General features: G+C 40.3%; 1 protein-coding gene across 10 annotated transcripts in view; it reads right to left on the bottom strand.

Moving 5' to 3' along the window:
- Positions 1 to 25640, bottom strand: part of DLG2 (discs large MAGUK scaffold protein 2) — a 1618243-nt gene that overhangs the window by 831221 nt on the left and 761382 nt on the right. For all 10 annotated transcript variants that reach the window (XM_081155084.1, XM_081155073.1, XM_081155097.1 and 7 more), the window contains one exon: positions 17396 to 17557. In XM_081155084.1, the coding sequence (XP_081011210.1) occupies positions 17396 to 17557 (162 nt within the window). The remainder of the gene's footprint in view (positions 1 to 17395; positions 17558 to 25640) is intronic.

Below are 25640 nucleotides of genomic sequence, written 5' to 3'. Positions count from 1 at the left end.
GAGCTCATTTGTTCTAATTAGAAACAGGAAATTAGAATAAGGGAAAGCTGCCATCCTGGAAGGGCAAAGAAATGCTGCTTGTGAGTCAGACAAAACTGGAAAGGAAAAGCTAACATTTGATGTGGAACTACCATGTGCCACATACCAAGTTAGACTTATTGTTAAATGTGTTATCTAATTTAATACCCAAGAATTCTCAAGATCATATTAACTGCATTTTATAAAAGTGAAAATAAGTTCAGAAATAAGTATCTTGCCCAATCATGCTAGCAATAAATGAAAGAACCAGAATTCCCGAGGATTTGGCTCCAAATTACACTAAACAAATACAAGAACTCAAAACAAAACTGGACAAAGCCACATAGCTATGCTATTAAACTGGTTGTATTGGCTAAATCAAAGAACTTATAAGCGCCTATGCATAGCACAAAGACACAAAAAATAGACAGGTGAAGGCCTGGGATGGGGTGGGAGCTGGGTGGAAGGGTACAAAGGGAGGGGGACGTGGACGACATCTGTGATATTCACAACAATAAAATAAAAAAACAAGTCATAGAGCCTGAGGCTCTGTTTTCTTACCTGTAAAATGGGAATAAATAGTACTAACTTCATAGCATTGTTATGAGGAATAGTTTTCATATGTACCTAATATATAACCTGGCACATATGAGTACTTTTAAAATGCTAGTTAATTATGTTATTAACAGTTAGTTGTGACATTTGACAGCCACTCATTGTAGGAAGGCATGTTTTACTCACCCTTTGTTCTCTAGAGCCCTACATATTAGGACTTTTATTAACATCGACTAAATTATTATGAAAGTGCAATAAATTATGTCCATAATATTGACAATGGAACAATAAAAGAAGAATAGATTTTGGTAATCTGTCATACTAGAAGAGCCAAGTGATTCATTTAGAAAGTTTCCCATAGAAACTGGTAATTTGTAACAGTTTAAAGAACAAACCTAAATTATCAGGCAAATTTCTTATATGGAACATTTCCTTCCCCAATGTTTAGAATTCAATGGCTGAGTAAGTACTAACTGTCCTCCAGGGGGGAAAAAATAGGTCTGTTTCTCAGAAGGCCTCCTTGTAGATCATAATAATCCATCAAATGGGTGTGATGGATGTGCCAGGAAAATGATAGCGTGTTAAGAGGAGATTATAACCTCCAGTTAATCGTTCCTTGATATCAAGGGTAAAAAAAGTATTTTTTTTCCTAAATTTAACTTTTGAAATATTTTTAAAGCTAAAATACTCTTCTCCCTTCAATCTAACGAAGGAATAATTGAATGAAATGAATAAATGCATGAATAAAAAATGAACACAACTTTGAAAAGTTTGCTTATCCTTAAGTCATTCCAAATAGTATCTTTTCTTTGGACTCCAGATTGAATGAATACCTCCTTCAGGAACTATTTAAAATTAATAATGGCATTTATACTTCAGATTATATCAGGATTTATATATAGTTTGTCTCTCCTATAGCATCTGGCATAATATCAGTACTTAGTTGAGTACTTAGTAAGTTTCAAAGAAATCTTCATTGTGTGGTTTAATAACTTAGATTGACAATAACTAAAGTGCCAAGTAGTATGCTAATCGGCAATAATGTTAGGACCTAAACAGTCCATTGCTTATATAAATGCTAACATCAATAACATCCTCAATGGTAAATAAAGGAACCACTGAGGAGTGCTCCTGGTACCTCCCTAGTGCCAGGCTACTGTGCTCGCTCTTTATACACCATTTCTCAGTGTTTCCCAAACCTGCCTAAAGATAAAAACCATCTGAGATATGCGCACGCAGGCTCTCAGCCCCTGCCTGGACATTCTGATTCAGTTAAGCCTAAATGGGCCCGATACATAGATTTTTTTAAAGGATGGTTTTTATAATTAGGTAAAATTTGAGAAAAACTATTTTAATCCTCAAGCAACCCTTTGAGGTCAGATGAATTTTTTGAGACTCAGAATCATTTTGTGATATGCTCAAGGTCATGCCCCCAGCAAAAGACAGAGCTGAGGTTCAAAATTAGTTCTGCATGCCCCAAAGCCTGCAAGTCTACTATCTGCATTTCTCAGCAAAGCTAGAATAAAGGCTTAAGGATTATTGCTGTTTCTCAAATTTAAGGAAATCATAAATGCCCTCAAACTAGGCCCTTGGATGATGGGAAGCCAGTTTCCAAACAACCTAACAGGGAACAGTCTGTAGAAAGTGGGCTGTGGCCAAAGTCCGAGGGGGTCTGGCCTGTTTTAAATTCTGCTCCAGTATGACAAGAAACAAACAGATGTTTTGGGGCTCTCTGCCTTTGTCTCTGGGTCCAAAGGCAAGCTCTTTCCTCAGCCAAGGCAAGAAAGGACTTTAGGATCACTGCTGCTCCTTCTTACATAGGGGCAAGAGGCCAGGTGGCATTTCCGAAGGCAAAAGGCATTTCTCCTTAAAGCCACAAAGACTTCTCCGTGGAACACTGTTGTACCTTTTGTAGTGTGTCTGGCTTTCTGCAGCTTTTCTGCATGGGGACTTCTGTCTGTTCTCAGATTTCTGAGTAAAGAATGTCAGTTTTTACCAAGAACTTCTAGGAGCATAGAGAATATTGTGGGCAAAGTAAATTCAACTGTCAGAAGGCAGTGCCTTAAAAACATCAGTTTTGAGAGAATCTGAGGGAGGGAAAAGGCTACTGGTGACTCTGTCTTGTGTGTTTTCCCATTATTTACCTTATTTATTAGTTTTCCTTCTGCACTTGACTTTGAGCTCCTTTAGAAAAAGGACTGTTTCTCATTTTTCTTTGACTTTATAGGGGTTTGCACAGGGCAGAATATAATAAATGCACAATATGCTTGTAATATGAATTTGCAAAAGAATTTGGATTAGGCAAATTACCTACCCTCGTGTGGTCTCAGTTTTGTTCTCTGAAAGGTGTAATAATTATTGGTCACCTGTTTCACAGGGTTGATGTGATAATGAGGAGAGACATGTGAGAACATCCTGTCAAACATAAAATATCATATATCAATACAAAGCAGATGGATTATGTCCCATTCATCATTCTACCCATTGTGTGGCACCTATTACAGTGCCTGTCCTAAATAGGTACTAAAACAATGTTTAATGACTACCCTTAACCTTAATTTACCATGAGCACAGCAGCATTGTGCTTAATCTCACTAAATTCTCATTTCAGCCCCATAAAGTGGTTACTGATATTATCATGTAATAGGTAAAAAAGCAAAGCCTAGGGAGACCAATGATTTTCCCAAGGTCATGTACAGCAAGTTGTGGAAGTACTTGGAAGGAACCATGTGTACATCATTTCAAAGTCCTTGTTCTTAACAACTAATGAGCAAGAATGGAGCTGGGGTTGACAGAGACTGAAGGAGAAGAGAGGGAAAGAAGAAAATACAAAGGGTAGTAACTCAGCTAATACATGCTAGCAGATAGGCAATATAGAGATGTCAATATTCCTAGCCATAAAAATGTACTTAAATCTAAGATATTTTCTTTAAAATAAGCATTATTCATAGTCTTAATACATTCTCCTTAGAAAACAAAATGCAAACCCACTGCAATCAATTCCTCCAACAAATTTCACTACCAAATTATGAGGAGTGTGTTGAACACTCTTGAAACTGTCAGGATCTGCTTTGCTGGGGCCCATCTCATCCGATCATTTATTTGACAGAGGACGAGCTCCAGCTTCTGCAGTTTTTCTTAAACTGCTAAGAAATGTCCTCCCAATTAAATCACCCAGTGACAACCGCAATTCTCTTAGGCCACTTTCTTAACTTAGTCAGAAGGCAGAAAGATAACAAGGTAAGGCCTGCAACAATATAAATCACGTTAAGAACCATCACTCGGTGGCTTCGGATCCAAATCAAAGCTACGAAATGCAGCATGACATTAGATGCTAAAATGAAAAATACCAACCCTGTTTCTCTGAGTCTCAGGCATGAATACACAGCCACATTTTATATAACAGTCTGCTGAGAGGATTAGTAAGACAGGCTACAAAACCTGGAAATCCTCCTACCCACATTAAGCTAATTGAGTTGGAGACATCCAATTCATCACATTTGCAGCCTGATTTATAAGCAACTCAGCCTGCCCTGGGAGCAGAAAGTGAAATGTTATGAGCTGGCTATTCTTAAAATTTCAAACCCAGCAACTCTGAACCTATCAATACCTCAACGGTACAGAGCAAAGAAGAGTCCCATTCAAGTGCACTTCTGTGATCCTGATGAAAGAATAAATATCCGGTGCACAGTTTATGACTGGCATTTCCATGAATGGTCTAGCCACGTAATTGGAAACCCTCGCGCCTGAATCCTACAGAAAACGCACCATCATTTTAGCAAGTTGATGGGGTAATTTGAAGTCAGTTTTTGTTGTTGTGTTTTGTTTTTTTTTTTTTGCTAGGATGCAGCTTCCATTTGCCATTAAGAAAACAATCTTATGACAGTTAAAACCGAATTCAGAGAGGCAAGATAATAGCGCTTGGCTTGCATAGCTGGTAAAAGCTTACGATGCTAATAAACACAGCTAATTGCCTTAGGAGTACACATCGGAAACGCTGGGAGCAATGGGATCAGCAGCAGCAGCTCTGCGCTGAGAGCACTCGGGAGGCAAGGGCACCCGCAGTCCCTCTGGCCTGGAGGAGCCTGAGGGCCTCTGCATCTGAGAGCTGCTGTGGAATCGGCTGAGCCTCACTGGCACCCTGGATAGAGAGGCCTCATATTTTTTTCTGACACCTACAAAAGATTTCTTGAGAAAGACAAGCATTCCTGATCCCTGCAGAAACTATGAGGTAGAGAAAGGACAATCGTAGGTTCTCAGAGATGGCAGGGAGCTTGAAATTGATTCCACCCAAAAGTTCTTCACCTTGAGTCTGAGGTTCTTAAGGAGTCTGTAGATGGGCTTTAAGTGATCCATATCATCCATGACATTTTATACAAAATTCTTGTGGGCATATACTCACAAGGATATATTGTTTTGTTTTGTTTTTCTGGGACACGGACTCATGGCATTTGTCGATTTTTCAAAGGGGCTCATGACTTCAAAAAGGTTAAAAACACTTGTCCAATGTCTTATTTCATATCTGAATCATCTCTACAATATCTCACTGAGTAGTGTCCAGCCTTTGTTTAAATACCTTTGGGGACAGGAAACTCAATACCTTATGAGGCAGGCCATTCTGTCTTTGGGCAGCTTTATTAAAAAACAACAACAAAAATAAATACTACAGGAACCCTGTCTCCTCACTGTTTACTCTAGAGGTCATGGTGCTTACAGAAAATATATAGAATACTTGTAGTTGCTTCTTGTGAACACTCTGAAGCCAATGCCACCATGTCCCCTGAGCTGAGTCTGTTCTCTAAGGACCTCACTAGGGCCTTTGATGTTCCCATTTGACATGGTTTTAATCGCCTCACCAGCCTATTTGTCCCTCTCTGGAAACACTCCAATTTGCTGCCATTCTCTCTGAAATATGCTTCTCAGATCCTAATGCCACACTCTGGAACAGTACAGAATTATCTTCTTTGTTCTTGAAATGACAATTCCATTAGCCGAAAATTACACTGACTTTTTGAAAGCTCCACATACTGACAACTCATTGAACCAACTGTGTGCTGACCCCCCTCCAAGCTCCTATTTCTTTATCACATGTTGCTAATTCTATCCCCAGTGATCATGCTACAAAGTGGGGATGAGAATGGAATAGAAGGGGAACTGGAGACTAGAGAAACAGGCAGGGAAGGTGGAGGCGGCTGCAGGAATCTGGTGGGGGCGGTGGGTGCTAAGCCTGGATAGAGAAATTCAAGTTGACAAACAAAAATCTCCTTAACCTTAATAACTGCTCTAAATAGGTTTATTATTATCTTAAATATACAAATGTGGCAACTAGGGTTCAGAGAGGCTTAGTGATTTCCCAAATGCCACACATCTAACAGGGAGCCCACACTGTCCAGCAGCTCAAGTAAGAGCTACCACAGTATGGCTTCTCTGTAGACTGGTGTTTCAGACATGGATCCTTCAAATTCTATTTTATAAAACTATCTCATCACTGTCGCACAAATACATAGAGTGATATCAGAGTTAACGAATAATAAGATAAGGGCTCCTTTTTCAAATTCCTGTAAATATGTTGAATGGCTAATGGCTACTCTGTTTTAATTGTTCACGATGGGAAAAGCCTATATTTAGAAATGCTGTTTATAACTGCTTGCTTATCATTAAAAGCTGGTAATAGAAATGTTTTATTATTTTCTGAGAAAATAAACCACCAAAAAAACAACTTATTAAATTCCTTGACATATAATACGAAGAGAGAAAAACAAAGCTATTGCTAGAGCACCGGTTCTGAAGTGCAACTACAACACTTTCAAGCTGATTTTTACAAGAGACCCATGACTTCTATGTGCCCTGTGGCTAAGGCCCTTAAGGTGGGCCTGGGGGAGGATGCTCTCCACTAGTGTTATAGGTAAAGGGACTTGGGTAAGAGTCTTTTGAATGCATTTTAAATGAACCTACCTGCAACCTCGAAATTGGCCACAAGCTCTAATACCCTCAATGTTCTGCCAATAAAAAAGGAACAGATCATCTGCCTTCAGAGTGATTGTGGTGAGTCAGCTGCCTGGGGGAATACATCCTGGGAGTGCTGCTTTGGGCTCAGATCCACCAGCTGGACCCTGACAATTCCTCTGTGTGTTGGGGGAAATCAATTCAACTTTCTCGACCACACTTTCTCATCAAATATTCTCTCTTAAATAAGCATTATTTAACCTTATATATGATAATGTTTCCTTTGTGTATGACTATAGAGGAACTTAAAAGTTGCCTCTTGAAATACCATTTTAATTATTAAGTAAGGTTAAGTAAACTCTCTTAGTTATATGATTCACTAAATGATTCATGCACATCTTGATTTTCCTAATAGAATTGAAGTTCCTTATAAGGAGAGAAGCTCTCTAACTTCTTTCATTGTTTCTCGTGGTGTTAAGCAGAACTCTGGTGACATATATGAGAATCGTTGAATAAATGCTGTGGCAATATGAAGTTCAAGGCAGCAGTTCTCCAAAGTCAGTGTGTAACAAAGCCACCAGAGAAGTAATAAAAATACAGAGCCCGGGCTTGGTAAAGTAGGATGGGGCTGGGCTTTTGTGTGATTCTGAGACACACTCAACTTGGACAACCACTGTTTTAAGTAACTTAATTGGTAGCAATGGCAGACACAACAGAGGCAGAGCAGAGAAAATAACAGTAGTTAATACTGTAAAGTTTTCCATTTCAGGCTCTGCCATTTCTGACGAATGTGTTTTAAGGGAATCATTTAACTTCTCTGGACCAAAAGTTTTCTTCCCAACACCACATTTTTTGATATGGGGAAGTTGGACCAGATCAGTGGCTTCCTCACTTTCTTGACCTTGACCATAATAAGAAATATATTTTTCACTGTAAGCCAGTACACACCCACACTAAACTGAAGCAAAGGTTTCTACCTGTGATGTACTCTCATATTATTTATTCTGTTCTTTTATTCTGCTCTAAAATTACCAAGTAAATTGATTTCACATCTTCTAATGGGTCTGTTGCAGGTTGAAAATCTTGGGTTTGATTATTTCTTCTGCCCCGTTTAGTTTTAAAACTGTCTGAGTCTCACTTGCTGATGAGTAATCTAACACTCAGAGTGAGGGTTCTGATGTCAGACTAGCTGGACTCATATCCTAGATCAAAGACTAACTGTGTGACCTTCGAAAAGTTTTTCTAGCTTTTTTTAATGTCCATATTGGGAATAATAAGAAAACCTGCCTTATGACATGGTTCAGTAGAATGACTCAATACACATGAAGCATTTAGAATAGTGTCAGCACCTATTTAGAAATTCAGTAAAGACTACATTTTATTATTATTTATTATTTCTCTTAAAACAGCCTCTATACAGAAAGTGTGGTGAGTAGATATAAACACAAAGAAAAAAAAATTATGAAATTATGTTTTAGACCCTAGCAGCTATCTCATACCTTCTCCCCAGAACCTAGCAGTTTTATTGAACAAATATAAATGAACAGATACTCTTGATACAGCCAAAATCTCTTTGTTGAAGAGAACACCATGTTAATTAGACTTGATTTCAAAACAATAAAATTATACCATACAAATGATGCTACAAGGATCCCTTAGAGTTTACAGAAGTGGGATTTGATCTGCATTTAAAATTAGTAGAATATGGTTATAAATACATTGCTAGACATAGAAGAAAAATTGGTTCCATTTTCATGCATTGATAATATTTCTAGACTCTTGGTTAATATATAAGTTCAATGAGTTTGTTAAATATCTCCATTTTATTACTCAAAGCTTACTCCATATCAACTGTTACTTATGAAGTAAAGCTTTTTCAACTTTTTAAAGTAATTAAAAAAAATAAACATATCAAGAATTATGTATCTTAATCAATGCTTTTTGCCAAGTAGCCATCTTGAAAGATTCTACACATGTTCCACCATCCTCTATTAGTAGCCACAAAGGAAAAGTACATTTCTTTATGTTTCAATAAATCTTGTTTGGACCACTCAAAACCTGGCCATGTCCCCAACTGATTTGCTACACTTTGTTTGAACAAGCCAAGGTGACATTTACATTCATTTGACAGATAATTTTGGGCGATATGCCCCTTGCTTAGCTGAGATGCAGTTATTTTGTAATGTAAAGACATTCTCTCAAGGACAGCAAGTGTGAAGATATGACAAACACCACCTTTATTGGAAGCTCAAATGGTTGATTGGTCTTAAACTCAGGTTCTCTCTTGCATACACATATATTTTCTATTTTTTAATAGAAAATAATTACCATTTATTGAGCATCTACTAGGTGCCAAAGTGCATTCTATAGACATCCCGTGTAGTATCTCAACTAATCAATACCATAATTCTGTGAGTTCTATATTATTTCCAATAGGGGAGGAGTCAGTAGATTTACTAAAGGACACATCTAGAGAGCAAAAGAGCCAGAATTTGAACTCAAGTAGGTCTGATGTTAAAGTCCATCTGCTTTCCACTGTATGCTATTAGTTTTTTGGATTAGCTGAGAAAAAGTTAAAAATTCTATAACCCAATCAATGTCAACACTTACTTATAAATGTATGCATGAGATTTGAAATAATTTCTATGTATCTTTCTTAATAAAAATAATTGAAAACACACTTACTAAAAGGTTATAACTCTAATTTTTTAATGGGGTGGGGTGTAGGAGTTATTTTAGGGCACCAATAATAGCAGCATCATTAACAATAGTAACAATAGGTACCCTTTACTGATGGGCAGCCTCTGTGACTTTTACGTGGATTATTTCTAATTGTTATAGCAAGTCTTGGAAGTAGTGAAATCTTAGCCTTGAGAAGAACTTCTGTGTGTAACTGACTTAATTATTTAAGAATATCTGCTGCTACAAATAATCACCAGTGACACTTATTTAGGATTATTACAAATACTTCTCATTAAAAAAATTATTATGCCTTTAATATATAAAACAACCTGATATTTCTTAGAGAAAATTCGTGATTATTGTTGTTATAATTATTATACAGATGAGAGAAATAGGAGACATGGATGTCATTCCACTGTCTTATCTTTCCAAAGCCTTGGTGGGAACCCATTAATCCATGGTGGGCTAGCTCGGGAGAGCATTCTTGAATTGTGAGATACTGCAGTAGGCCTTACGCCTACCATTTCCTTTTTCCTTTTTTCAACTTCTGGCTTAAATACCCAAGATTATTTGAAGTGTGCTATCGGCTAATAGCTTTTCAATTAATAAGAACTGAAGCAAGAAATTGTTTCATTTGCATAGGATTTTGACCAGGAGCTTTTGTGCCTGGATTCAGGGTATATCTGTCAAGGCCATATCTCACTCAACCACTTCCTCTCACCAGGGTCTGGGTCTGGAACAAAATGCCTTATTCACAAGTATGAAAATCTCTGCTAAATCCTTCTTATGTTTATATTAACTGAGAGCCTCTCAATTTAGCCTCACAAATCTCAGTTTCTTCTCTACGACCAGATGCTTTCTGAACTATCAACTCAGCTTCTTCTACCATCTAGTGGCAAGAGACAGAAATGAACAGATTTTACTTTTTTGAAAATTACTGATTTTCTTTTTAAAAAAGCAAAATCACCTTAGCTTTCTAATAGCAATGCCGCTAAAAGCAATATGACTGCAAAGGAAAAAAACTACATTTTAAAAAATTGATGGTCAGGACCCCATGACTAATGAAGTTAAATATACAGGGTAGGGCAAAAGCTCTGAACTAAGATTTTTGTATAGATTTTTCTCACTCAAACTTCACATATGCAGATGAGAGAATGCCATTATTTTATTAATTAAACAACTGAGGTTTAAAGTAGTTAAATAATTCAAAAATGCGCACACAGCTAGTAAGTATAGGACTTGGTATTTGAATCTGGTTGCTTCTGATTCTAAGGCTAGAATGAATTTTTATGTCATGCTTTTATATTGGTTTGATTAGCCACAGTCTACCTGTCTGTTATAGTATTCTGAAAAGTTTATGTGCCCACCAAAAAAATAGATTTTTATTTGTGTTTGTCTTTTTTTTTTTTTTTTTAAGGGTTCCATGACTAATACATTTGGCAATATGTTTGGGAAATACTGTGTCATAATCATATTTCCATCTTATAGGTTTATAGTGCATGCAATCATATGAAAGACTCTGGGAAATCCTTCAACAAGTTAATGTTTTCAGCATGCATCCCTTTAGTTTCCTGATAATGATGACAAAATCCCACCACATGCACTTTGGGAAATCCTGGTTCAGTTCCATTGCAGATGCCAGCAACCGAGAAACAAGAAAAAGAAAACAAAAGAAAGGTATGTCCATGTAATAGGAGTTTGCACATTTATTAAGAGCAAAACAAATGGAATATCTAGAAGAAAGGACAACACATAGTTTCAAAAAGATTAGTTAGAAAAATAAAATAAGTGTATCTATAAAGAAGCTATTAAACTCCATGTGCTACACAATTTTAAGACCAGTTGGGGTCAGGCAAGAGTTCATGGGGAAAGGCTTCAAGGAGGGAGAGGATTTATTATAGGCTTGATAAAACATACCAGGAGCAACTCTGGTAAGAAATAGTGAAACAAAGTACACTTTCTTGCCTGCAGTTCTGTATACCGGCTCCTTAACTGTGAGCAATCCGCCCTGTAATTTCCCCAACTTGCACTGCCTACAGATTCACCAATGCTTTCCTGTACATATCTAACAAATGCCCAATTGTTCAAAGGTATAGAAGTCTATCCCAACCTCTCATACTCTCACTTGCCACTAAACATTCTGGTCTCAATGAGAATTATAGACAGAAAAATCGTATTTATCTGATGAAAACAATTCACAGCAATCTGTGAAAGAGAGCTTTAATCTTCCTTGTGAATAGTCATTAAATCTAAGGTGCCTTTGACTGTAAGAAACACCATTTTTATATACCCTAGAGATGCTGACAAATTTAATTGCAAGATACCATTGATTGTAGGACACATTCCGATTTCAGATATAAGGAAATGTCAGATTTAAAATTGATGAAATTCTGTATCAGTGATAATTAGGTAAGAAAGAAGAAGACAACAGAAACAGAAAAACCAGAAGTCTAGGCCTTAATTTCTATCAATGTCAACAACTTCCCAGAAGACAATTACTGATGCTTACAAATAATTAATATTTAAATTAATTTTAAAAACAAGTATTTGTTAAAGAATTGGAGTATAATTAACAAAACCAACATAGACCCTCACCTTGAGGATGTTCACATAATGATGGTAATATTGACAGCAAACTTATTAAAATAAAACTAATGGTTATGCATAAAAGTAGAATTCAATCAACCACCTAGTTTTCTGGTCTAACAAACATCATGGTAACAGGAAACAGAGCATAAAGAGTAGCTTTATTCATTTATTGATTAAAGGTTTATGTGTAACTTCTACATTGATTATTTCTGAAAATAGTAAGATATGAAATTAAACCATATAGATTGAACACTTTAAAAGAATAAATAACCAAATAAAAATTACAAAACTAGATCTTTCTGGGCCCTGGGGAGGAGAAATGTGAGGGTTGTAGTGGGCTGGACTCAGCCAGGTTCTTTGATGACACAGGCACCTAGTGTGAGGCTTGCATCTCAGTGCGAAAAATTCTTCAATTGCTCAAAACAAAGTGTGTCACTCCTGCTCTGGAACAAATTCTTATAATCTCAAAGGGTTTTTTAAAAGGAAACTAGTTCCCAAATACTACTTTTTGTCATGGTAGTGAAGTGGAACATAGTTTGTTTGGGAGTTTTCTACTGAGTGCCCTAAAATATTTTAAAGATAGAGCCTGTTTTCCTTCTATTTCTTTATGATGTTTCATTTCTATCATGATTCTCATTTAGAAAACTAAATTTCTTAAACATTCCCTTATATGTTTTTAATTTTACAGGATAAGTCTCTAAGATAAAAAGGAGCTTCAACTTTTACACACATGGTGACAATGAATAAAAATTTAAATCTTAGATCTCTTTAAAAATAATAGAACAATTTAGACAAAGGTGATATAGCACAGGAGTGACAAGTAATTCAGACTTTGAACCCTGGCCGGTGTGGCTCAGTTGGTTGTGTGCTGTCCTGTGCACTGAAAGGTTGCCAGTTCTATTGCCATATCAGGGGTTTTGGACTCCATCCCTGGTAGGGGGCGTGCAGGAGGCAGCCAATTGATGCTTTGTTCTCATATCATGTTTCTCTCTCTCTCTCCCTCTCCCTTCCTCTATCTCTAAAACCAATCTAAAAAAAAAAAAATCTTAAAAAGAAAAAAAAAAAGAATACAGACTGGATCCAGAGAGACCTCAGTTAAAAATACTGAAATCCTATTTAACAGTTCTGTGGTTGAAGGGAACTGTTTAATTTTAAAGTCAGGTGTAATGTATCTTAGTGATAAAATGAAGTAAATGAAATAAGTGATTTTAAAGTGTTTGTCATGGTAGCTGGCTGATGATAATAATAAGATCAAAAACAACATTTGGTGAGTGCCTACTATGTGCCAGACACTCTCTAAGTAGTGTACATGTATTATACCATCTAATTAGTACAGAAATACTATGAGATAAATATTATTATTACCTCTATTTTATAGATGCAGACCTGAGACAGAGGGGTTAACTTAATCAAGATCATATAGCTATTAAATGAAAGGGCTGAGATTAAAACCCAGGTATTCTAATGTCCAGATTCTTAAAAATAAGTCAGCCTGCCCTCCCCTCGCCCCCTCGCTCTCTGAGTGGGAGTACTTGGCTAAATCTCCTGGGTCTCACTGTATCTCATCTTCTGGAATTTGAATTCCTGTTGCAGAGTAAGAGTAAATAACAAATAATTAGAACTCAGGTCCCCTAGGAGAGTGACTATACATATATGTATATATGCGTGTGTGTGTATATCTATCTATCTATCTATCTATCTATCTATCTATCTATCTATCATCTATCTATCTATCTATCTATCTATCTATCTATCTATCTATCTATCTATCTATCTATCTATATAATCATGTTTTACTGCCCTTTGTTTCCCATCACCTATTATGATGCACATAGTAGACACTCAATTAAAATTAACTGCATTGCCCTAAACTGAAAGAGAAAAATTCCCCTGCTTTATTATAGGCCAATCACTTTTGTGGAAGATTCTAGTAGCACCTGAAGAGAGCGCATCCCCCTCTCGAGGCAAGGAAAACAAATCCCCTTGCATTAACCGCTGAATTGCATCTCCCCTTCCAACCCCATACTTCACAGGGGCCGAGCCTCTCCAAGGAAGACAGGCCGAGCAGGCCCATCTATCAGCCAGGCGGCGGGTGCACGCAGGGCGCAGATGAATCTGAGCGCCGGGGCTTCAAGCGATGCGCGGGGATGGCAGAAACAATTGCAAAACCTGCGGCCGTGAGATTACTCGGCTAATGACGCGGAGGCCGCTCCGTGCGACCCTGAAACTGCGCGTGGCCAGGGCCCGCGATGCGCCCAGGGGCCCGCCCCAGGGACCGCGGTTTGCCCAGGGGCCCGCGGTGCGCCCAGGGGCCCGCGGTGCGCCCAGGGCCGGCGGTTTGCCCAGGGCCCGCGGTGCGCCCAGGGCCGGCGGTTTGCCCAGGGCCCGCGGTGCGCCCAGGGGCCTGCGGTGCGCCCAGGGCCCGCGGTGCGCCCAGGGCCGGCGGTGCGCCCAGGGCCCGCGGTTTGCCCAGGGCCCGCGGTGCGCCCAGGGGCCCGCGGTTTGCCCAGGGGCCTGCGGTGCGCCCAGGGGCCCGCGGTTTGCCCAGGGCCCGCGGTGCGCCCAGGGGCCTGCGGTGCGCCCAGGGCCCGCGGTTTGCCCAGGGGCCGCGCGCATCCCGAGGCGCGGGCCAGCCCCGCTCGCGCTTCCCCGGGGCCTTCCCCCGAGAGCCCCAGGCCGGCCGACGGAGAGGAGAGGCTGAGGGAGAGGCTGCGCCTTCTCAGCAACACTCTGTCCCTCACAGGCTTTCTTCACGAGAAAGTACCACATTCCATTTGAATCATGGCAGGTTTTCCAAGCGCTGGAACTGTGATACTGTAATAACCCCTTAGCAGCTGGATCGGGAAACGTGTCCTGTTGCTGTAAAAAATACCTGTGCTGGAGTCTGGTAGTGCGGTGCTGTGTTCCCACAGGCTGGGGAGAGCCTCTTTCTAAATACATTTAGTAGCTTCAGGTCAGTAGCCTGAAGTCAGCCATGCTGGGCGCATTTACACCATGAAATTGGCCAACTCTACACATCAGTTTTGTGTGTGTGGGGGGGGGTCCCCCTGCAAAAATTGTTCACCTTTATCCCCCTCACTATTGCTGATAGAAGAAAGGTATACAGAATCTTCATTAAACCAATATAAAGTTATATGGTGTTCAGCATAAACAACACCTCTAGCCAGTCACGGGGGGAAAGGCTTGGCCTCAAAATAGCAACCTCACAGCCTGGGTGCAGAAGCCCTGGATGAACTCACCTTTCCACCCTCTTCACAATACCTTGGGACTCGCACCACTGATCTGGTGGTTCCCAAGGGAGGGAAACCCCTATTCTAACATTAATGTTTCATTATTCATAGGTGGCTACTTTTAAAATTGACATGAGCTGTATTCAATAAAAACATCACTATACAAAAATCACAAAAACCAATAATTTTTTTTTTTTTTTAAAGAACAAAATAAGAAATAATGGAGAAGGGAGAAAAGGAAAACCTAAGCTAAAAAAAAAAAAGCAATGAAGTTGAAGATAGAACTGAAGTTGAATCTGAAGTTGAACTCAGATTCCTGGAAGGCAAAAGATAAAGGTAAAATAAGAAATATCCCTTTATATCTGAGATCTGATCTTCAGCAGAAGCAGCCTTTCCTTTCAATCTAATATACATTTTCCAAATGAGGCATTAAGTAGCTTAACACATGGTGAAATCACCCAAACTGTAGATGTTCAGATAATACATTATCATGTATATGCTGAAGACACAGTGTACAGAGTGAAGGTCCTGTCATGCTTTTACTGTTCGTTTTTTCCATATTTTTTTGCTGTGACCAGGCTAACTTTAGACCAGCCTTGATTATTCCACTTGGCTTGCAGCCTTTAGGAGCTACAGAGCTGACTAAAAAGGAAGTGCTACGAAGGGGAGAAAGACATGTTGGAGGAAAAAAGGAAGGGGGTGCCCTGTGGAGGTCCTTACAGGGATTCTTTCAACAAGTTAAAAAACAAAGAAGTGAAATATTAGTACTCTCATTGCCATCCAGTCTTCTAGCATAGGGTGGTCAGCACACAGACTAAGGATAAGCATTTGTTTGCAAAAATGGAAAGGTCCTTAGAGGAGGGAGGTATTCATCTGACCACACTATAGGATTATTGATTGTTAGAATTAAGCTGAACTTTAGGGACAATTTTAAACCATCTCCTGCTAAGGAAGGTGTCCTTTCCTCACTACCACTGCTCTGTCATAATCCAGGCCTGAAAGATTTCTAGGGACAGGGAACTATAGTCTTTTGGGGGGTGGCTCTAACTACTGGGAGTTGTGGTCTTATAATGATCACAAATAAACATTTCTGTTACTTATGCACGGTGGTTCTGCTTCTTTCTGTCCTCTGGGTGACACCAAAGTTGTATTTTCCATCTAATAGTCCTTGAGGTTTACAAGGAAAACCCCCTTAACCTTTTCTTCTCCAGGTTAAATATACCCATTCCCATCAGTCATTCAATTATTTTCAATGAGTCTCCCTGAATAATTAAACAATGAATTCCAGAGGCATAATATTTACATATTTTTACATATTATATAATATTTACTGAAAGTTTACAATTAACCTAATAGTTTAATTAATTGATGGTAACTAGAGCTAGTTTATTTGATAATACATTTTTAGGATTCCCGGTTATTTAAAATGTACCAAATTTTGGAACTATATTAAACATAATTTAGTCTTTCTTTGATATTTTGGAAAGTATAATAAGATCCCAGAAAGCATCAAGGCCATCATATGGCTATATTTTTTTTTTATTGCAAAACAGCCACATGGAAGACGGCTGAAGTGAATGTTCCAGCTAACAAAATAGAATTTTCTTTACCTATAACCTAAGTCATTAGGTAGTTTTGCTGTTTTGTTTTTTATTTCAATTCTCTTTTATTACATCATTGACTCTAGTTCCATTTTGCTTTAACTTTAATCAACACATAAGCTTTTATTCAAAGCACAAGATCCCATAGCATCAGCAAAGAAAAGAGCAGAATAATTTGCCACCAAGAACCACGAGAAAATTCTTACTCTCATTTAATTGCCCCTTCTGGTCAAAATACCGTTTATCAAGAAATTGCTTAAAATTAAATAAAAAAGGTAGAAAGTGTTGGAAAAGTTTGACACCAAATAGAAAGACATACAGTATAAAAGAGTGGTGTTGATGAGCCAACTCACACATTTTCCGTGTTAGTCTACATTAAGGAAATCACTAAGGTGTTATCCTGCTACATTTCCTTGCATTGTCTTATCTGGGACCAGGAATGGAGATGGAAAAAAGAGCATTTGCTCCAACCCTTGATGTACTCCTGGGCTTTTTAAATCTGAGGTTAGATTAATTTCCCTTTCAATTATTCAGCCATGGCTATCCCCAGTCCATTCTCAGCACCTAAATGGATTTTCCAGACATTCACACAATTGCAAGAACAACTGCCTTGCGTCAGGAATTGCAGGTAACACTCTAACCCACAGAGAAACCCATGGCAACCACAACCACTGTAGGGTTTTCAAAAGAGCCTCATTCTATCGGGCCAGCAAACATCTCCCTCAACAATGCAGAGCTGCCACTGCCGCCAGCTCTCAGGGCAATCGGACTGACCTTCAGAGGAGAGATGTGGGACTGCAAGACGTATCCGTGGACATTTTCTATTTGAGACAAGTTCTTCTCTGACACGTGCACGAGCTCAGGGCCTCTCACTTCATGGGTTAGTCGAGGTAAGGAATGATCATGTGGGGCATCCTCATCTTGATATCGATACTTCTAGGAGAAAAGGCAAGAAGGAAACACAGCATTAGTGTTTGCAAAGGGTGCAGCCCTGAGCTTCATCTTCTAACTTCAGTTGCAGGACCCAGTGTGTACCCATTGTTGACATCACCAAACAGGCTTTGCTGCAGACTCTTTTGGTGACCACCATAAACCAGGTCAAGTGCAAGCAGAAGTGAAGCAACCATCAATATTGATCAAAGCTGATGAATTGTTTTAGCCTGACAAAGCACTCTTTCTATTTATGGGCTATACAAGGGTGCCAAGTGGCTCATGCTAACACAGGCGGATCATCGGTAGTGGAAGTTGCTTGTTAAGGGCTATTTAATCCAAAGGAGTAAACAACTTAGTGGCCCCGCTTAATCTTTTCAGGTGATATGGGTCTACCCCTCCTGAAGTGAAAGGGCGGTCAGCTTGTTTCATAAGATGGGGTCCATGATGTCAAATACAGGTAATCATTTCTCCTAAGGATTCTATGTACCACTCACAACCCAGCTAGTAAACTGTTAGTTTGCCTTACTTTGCTTTTGTTCCCTGTGAGTGATACAGGGGTATTATGGGCAGGGGTCCAAGCTTCGTCATAACATCATCTCAAGCTTAAATGTGATGGCGAATCTTACCCCAGCACCCCGTTATTATTATCACCAACAGTTATTTTTATCGTGTCAGGTGGCTAACAACATGTTTTCTTACAAAATCATACCTATGTTTTTTTTCATTTTTAAGGTAAAAATATGATTTTTTGGACCTCGGCTCTCAGGCCGACTCATAATCTGACAGTAACAAGAAGGGTTGGCAATTCAACGTTATCATTACTTGTATTTTCCAGAGAGGCTTTCTACCATGTTCCAAGCTTAATATTAGTTTCAAAACAAAAATACAGCTAACAATATCTTGACTGCAGTTTGCAAAGGGCTTTCATCTGTTTCTTCCATTGCAATCCTTCTTATTTATGATGTTCTATTTTACTGATGAGAAAACTAACACTCAGAGAGGTTCGGAGACTTGTGCAGGGTCCCTTAACTAATGGGCACCAGAGCTGGAACCCTGTTCAGATCATTTAAATCTGAGTCCTCTCTCTGCCACCACCAAACCCTCCCCAACGTCCATGAGGCGATGAAGCCCAAGTCTGATAACTGAATTGGGAGCTTGCAGAAAGCACCTCATTGAGGCAGAACACCCCACAAAGAGAATTTCTGTGAACTGCAAAACACCATCCTTCTGTTTTCTTAACCCTGTGAATAACCTGGGAAGGTAATCTGCCTCGGAAACATGGATGTGGTTCAACATTCATTCTTGATGGGTCATGTGTTCATCGGGAGTGGAATAATGTCATGCACACGCCCGGCACAGTGTCTGGGCTTCCAGCCATCCACCCTCCACACCCCCTCCCCCTCCTCCATTCTCTCTCAGGGAGGCACTACCACCTATTGTTACCGGAGCCAGAAAAGTCGGAGTCACTCTGACTCCATGCTCTCTTTCACCCCCACCATCTGCCAATTTAATAAATCACTGAGCCTGTCTAATTTATATCTTGAATCCACTCCATCCCTAACCGCCCCCCCCCCAACCTGCCCACCGATCGGCCCACCTTCAGCTTCTCATCAGCTCTCAGCCAGCCGCAGACAGGCTCTGGACTGGCCAGAGGGCCCCGAGGTGGCCCCTTCCCCATCTATCCTCTACCCTGCACCTGGGGCCTTTCTGAGTCACGCACTGACAAGGCCCTTCTCTTAAAAACCTTTTAGTGGCTCCCAGGGCCCACAGGGAAGAGCCCGAGCCTCCTGGCCCTGTCATAGGCCACCCCCCAACGCCAGGGCAGGAGCTAAGCCCCCATGACTTTTGAACTTTTGCATCACCAATCCCACCTCAGGACTGTGGAATAAATATAAACAAATCATTAGCTTCATTTTTTTAAAAGCTTTTTAAAAAACTGTAGTAATATACATATAACATAAAATTTACCACCTTAACCATTTTTAAATGCACAGTTTCATGTTATTAAGTATATTCACATTGGTATGTAGTCAATCTCCAGAAATTTTTCATCTTGCAAAACTGACACTCTACATCCATAAAACGAAAATTCCTCATTTTCCTCTCCCCAAGCTCCTGGAAACCACCACTCTACTTTCTATTTCTATGAATTTAACTACTCTAGGTACCTTATATCAGTGGCATCACACGATATTTGTCTTTTTATCTCTGATTTATTTCACTTACATAAGTCCTTGTGCTTCATTCGTGCTGTGGCATGTGTTAGAATTTCTTTCTTTTTAAAAGCTAAATAATATTCCATATATTCCTATACCACATTTTGTTTATTCATGTACCTGTAGATTGGCTGTTTGGTAGCTTCTGCCTCTTGGCTATTGTGAGCAGTGCTGCTGTGAGCGTGAGTGTGCAAATATCTCTTCAGGACTCAGCTTTAAGTTCTTTTGGATAGATACCCAGAAGTGAAGTTACTGGATCATATGGTAATTACATTTTTCATTTTTTGAGGAACTTTTTAAGCTTTTTAAAAGTTAACATATGTAAAGCCATGTTCATGTCATTCATAAGAATCTGAAATATACAGGCCCAAAGGCACCACAAGTAAAATTTTGCAAATTCAAGTGATTACTATGTCTCCTCACGGATTCCTATAGTGGAATTCAGCTGATTTAGAGAAAGGTGCTATCCTAAAAGTACACATCTCACTGACTAGTTTGGATAAATAACTGTGAGAACACAGGTAATAATAATCTTAGTGGAGCTTATAAGGTGTCACAAAGAACTTATTTTAAATTAATTATTTTCATAAATTTGAGACCCAATTCAAAGACTGACAGGGCCTTAAATTAGACTGAGAAACCAACCAATATTTTATTAGTAAAAACTGTTAATTTTAACATTCATTGATCCTTTAGGCCTCAGTTACACTCCTTTTCTGGAAAGCTTCCGTGGGTGGGTGGTCCCATAGCTCCCTATACTCCCTCAATCACAGCTTTTATCATGTTATATGGTTGGGTATTTTTCATTTGTTTGTTTGTTTTTACGTTGAACTATAAGCTTTTGTGAGAACTGAGATCATGTAGTTCTTGTTTATCCTTGTATCTCCAGTTCTTAGCCAAGTGGCAAATATATGCTTAATAGGTAATTGTTGAATAAAGTTATAAATGACAATTGAACAAAGAGATGAAACAGGTATGAGTTGCTTAAGCTGCAAAGGTATTTTGGCTGCTAAACACAACCTGTTTCATCGCAAAACATTATGACTTCAGGTTCAAGCAAAAAAAGTCAACCACATCATTTGCTTGACACTACCTTAAAGAAAGCCAGATCCTTAAGTATTACAGATCCTTCTCTTCATCACTCCTTTCAGCAACATACGCTAAAAGTGTAACTGAATAAAAACCAATTCTCGACCTCAAGAAGACAATATGTTATTAAGTGAGTCATACGTATGTGCAGCTAAGTCACGACACATAGCGATAATCTGAGTCTGTGGCAGGGGAAATGGCTTCTACCATTTCAAATGGCTTGAACCATTTGAAACAGGATCTAGAATGATAATAAAAAGAGGTAAAGGATATTCTAAATACGGACAACAACTATTTAGAGGAGATAAGTGTTGAGAGGGGATGATATTTTAAAGGAACAGTGAGATGTTGAAATGGATTATAGTGGATGCTATTGTCTCCTCCACCTAAATCCATGGAAATCCCTTTCACGCATTCAAGGCCCACATCCGCGTACTTCTCAGGAAGCTTGCCCTTTGGTAACTGAAGCCTCCTGGGAGGCTTAGGAAGACTGGGAGTTAAGCTAAAACTCCCAACTCAAAAACTTCAAAGTGAAACAAACCATTGTGTTGCAGATTACACTTCAAAGCACCTGGCAGGATCAGCCTGAAGCTAGACAGCACCTGAAGCTACATTCTGCAGAACTCCTGGAGCTTTCCTCACTCCCTGAAGGGTTTCTCTTGGGAACTGCGCTGCATAAATCGTGCTCCCACTAATCCCAGTTCTAGGTCCGCTTCAGGAGAGCCTGCTGTAAGATCTGGATGCAGCTTGGGATGTGAGGTGGAGTGTGGCTGTAGACAAGCCTGAAAGGCAGCTTGCTATCTTTTGTAGACAGCAGGGAACTATCCAGGAGGCCTAAACAAAACTCTCTCTGGTGCCAACCAGACATTTCTCCCCCGCCCCCCCCCCCAGGTTTTCTCCGAGTAATGACTAAGTAAGGGAAGACAAGAACTGGTGAGAAGTACCGCATATAACACAAACGCAAACTTCCAAAGAAATCACCCTGATATCGCATAAGTAGAATCTCTGCTTGGATCAACGTTGCCTGAACCAAAAATGATTTTTTGTCTTGTAATACTAAGACTAATATTAAGATTAACTCTAATGCTGACATTAAAAGAAACACTCATCTTAACACTAATGCCAATATCAAAACCACTAATAATAGTAGTTATACTTAATGTACCAGGAACCGATACTGCTGTTAATTAGCTGTAAGAGAAGGCCAGACATTATAGGCCTGTCATTTGGCAGCTTCACCAGGCAGCAGCAGTTTCACACTCCCCAGGGGTCCAATAGAGGGAAGACAGGGGCATACCCAGTAAATTTGGGGTGACATAGGGAATGTACTTGTCTGTCAGTCATACCTGGGGGGCAGAGATGGTTGGCCAGAATGGGCATGGCCACTGCAAGCACTCTAACATTTGGGATATATAATCCCCTAAATAAAGAAGTTTGCTCCCTAGGGCTCTTGGGACTCTGTTGCTTGGGTCACCCTCTCTCCACTCTCTTGCATTCACCATTATGGCCCACAGCCATGCGGACCCCACATGCAATGAACTAATAGACTATAGCTAGCCTGATGCTGGACAGAACCCAGCTTCAATTCGGAAAAGAAACTCTGGACACTGGATCTGATTTTAGCTCTACTGAAACCCCAGCTACACTTCTTTTATGACTAGACTAAGGGAAATGGGACTTTGGAAACCTAGGGATGTAACTCCATGGAAATAACTTTCTCTACCATAATTCATCCTCCTGCGGGGGTCTCTGGAAATGCTTATTCCAGTGGCACCCCAAGAACCCCATGCCCAGCAGCAATGGGGAGGGGCAAGGCACGCTCCCTTCTGATAACAACTATGCTAAATGCTTTATATGCATCATCACACCTGGTGCATACATGTTATTCTTCATCTAATTTGAGGCTTGGAGAGTTGGGCATTTCTTTTCCAAGCTTATATACCTGGTGAGGGGCAATCTAGGATTCAAACACATGTTAGTCTGACTCTTAAAGATTCTTCTAAACTGGTAAAGACTCAAAGATCTTCAAAGACTAGCTTTGTCTTTGGAAAATATAATTCTTAGGAAATCTTGAAGAGTCATCTAACAAGGGAGATGAAATAACTCTGCAGCTGTCACATCCTGATTTCAGAACCAGCTCTAATGTTCTGGGCAATGCTGACTGATCTCTCCTTCCAGGGCTTGTCTCTTAGGTACTGATGTTATTCTGGGCACCTTTCAGGGTCTGTATTGCCTGTTCAAGGAGGGCCCTTTGAGGAAGACCTCTGTTTTGAAATCTGTGCCTTCCTCTTTTCCTCTCCTCAGCTTGGTTCATTGGAGGAAATGCCAGAGCAAATAACTTTTGTAAACAGATACATTCCCACTCTCAGCTCTAAAGGGAGTGAGACAGAAGTGCTCAAGACAGGGGATACTAATGTACTATTCTTGTCCCCCTGTCTTAACTCATTTTATCCCTGACTTCTGGAACCTTATCCCCTTTCTCCTTCTGAAGCTTTACCACCCACTCCCCATGCCCAACTCTTTCATCAGGGAAACTTTTTTAGGTCCTTGATAATTAAAATGAGTATCATCTCTTGCAAAAACCTCTGACTGCTAACGGTGAAAGGATGTCCATCCTTTATGCACTCACAGTGTTCTGCACAGATTTCTGTCACTGAATAACAGCTCTATACTGCAATGACCTATGTCTCCTACTAGGCCATGAATGCCTCAGGAGCAGAAATCAAGTACTGTTCATCTCCGACTCTCCAGTGCCCACTGATAACCAACACATAGTGAAAGACCAATACATGTGCCTTTAACTGAACTAAACTTTAACTGAGCAATAACATGACATACCCAATCAAAAGCCTCCCAGCTGAACCCGTGTGCAATCATTCTTACATTCCTCTTCAACCAAAGGGCCCCGGTGCAATGGGTGAAGGCTAGGAAGTCTGACCAGATTCTGCTCCCTACCTTGTGCTGATACCTGTGTGAGTCTAAACCGTCCTGAGTGGCCAGAATTCAAACACAGGAGCCTACACACATCTGCTCCATCGGCTGAGGGTCTGCACAGTTTGGAAGGTGGCTCTGCGCTGGCACCACTGACACTGAGTGAGAACTCACAAATCTTTCAAAGCCTCATAAATAAAATTCTGGGTCTCTTTGTTCCTGTATCAAAAGGGCTCTGCTTCCCCCTTGCAGCAGGAGTTGGCACTGTTCTGAAGAGAGAAAGGAATCAAACTCGGGGGAAGCCAGCACATGTCTGCAGGCCCTTGAGAGGTAAGGAGAATAGCTAACAGTTAGCGAGCACTCCCCATGAACACTTTTCTGCCAGTATTATAGAAAGGACTCCACTTAAGACTTAAAACAACATTATGAAGCAGGTATGAAATTAAGGAATGATTACAGTTTCTTACAGCAAGCCAAACATTTTGGAAATGCTCAAAAGCGCTTTTTAGTTCCGCCACTTCTGTTAACTATAGGGACAATAGCCCTCTGTGGGCCCAGTCTGCTCTCCCCTTCTGCAGCCTAAGTTCCCCGAGGGCAGGAGCCCCTGCCTTCCAGCTCTGTCTCCCACAGAGGGGTCAGGCCAGAGCACCAGCCAAACAGTGTGTCCCAGAGACCCGGCTGATCCAATGCTGCTGCTGGAAGGAAGCCTTTTACATTTAAAAGTGTGTTTTGGCATAAAAGGAGCCCGTATTATAGGAGCAGCCTGAAGTCAGTAAGAAAATGAAATAAATAATGGACTTGCAAAGAGTAATGACCCCTAAGGAAGCGGTGACTGCAGCTCAGAAAACAGAAAGCCAAAAGAGTGAAGAAGGCTGTCTGCAAGGATGAAGGACGTGGAATTGCGGGGTTTTAACCTTCCTCTCCTGACTGTAAATTTAATTTCCACAATAGGGCGACCTCATCCAGGCTCTGCCAGCTGCCGTCTTATTTTGAGGAAAATATTAAGCACTTTGTTATTTCCGTTTAAGGATTTTATTTACTGGAGGCTTGTGCAATCTGTAGCCAGCCAGCTCCCTTTTCCAGCTCCTCCCTCTTTCCATGATGTCTTAGCCTGTCTGTGACCTGGGACCCATCCTGGTCACCATGCTTACTGCAACTTCTCTGCAACTCCCTGTGTCCCTCTCTGGAAGGAAAATATGGGCACAAGAGAGACAAAAGAGAAGGGAAAGAATGGCCAATGCACGGATCAGGTCAGTATTTATGTTCATTTCTTTGATTTGAAATAAATTACCCTAATGGTATTTTGGCTGGTGCAGGGCTCTCTTTCCCCTTTCACCCTCTTTGGCCACTATCCCAATCCATTATTCTGGAATAGTTGCAAATATGCTGCAAATCTGGAGGGGGGGAGGGGAGGAAACTGGGAGGGTGAAGGGCAAGACAGACCACACATTATTTTCACCTTCCTGGCTCCCAGATTAGGGGGGTCTCCTTCCCCTACCACACCACTCCTTGCCTCACAGGATTTTAGGCTACCCTGTACTTATTTTTTCATAAAACTCATCACATTTTAATTTTACATTTATTTCTGTGATCACTCGCTGGATGTTTGCCTCCCCCATTGGACTGAGCCCTCCGTGGGGTCAGACCCTCGGCCTGTGTGGCTCACTGCTGCCCTCTGGTGCCTGCAGCAGTGCAGGTTCTCCATCAGCATTCACTGAATAAATCACGCAGCCACATCTCTCCTTCAAACCCCTGATTACTCAAAGAGTTAATAAAAGTGGGTCAAAACTCACTGATGATTGATGATACACAGATCTCCCCAAGTGAGGTTATCCTTCCAGAAAAAATGA

This window comes from Miniopterus schreibersii (assembly GCF_964146895.1).
Source record: "Miniopterus schreibersii genome assembly, chromosome: 12".
Taxonomy (NCBI): Eukaryota; Metazoa; Chordata; class Mammalia; order Chiroptera; family Miniopteridae; genus Miniopterus; species Miniopterus schreibersii.
This window is presented reverse-complemented; position numbering and strand designations above follow the sequence as displayed.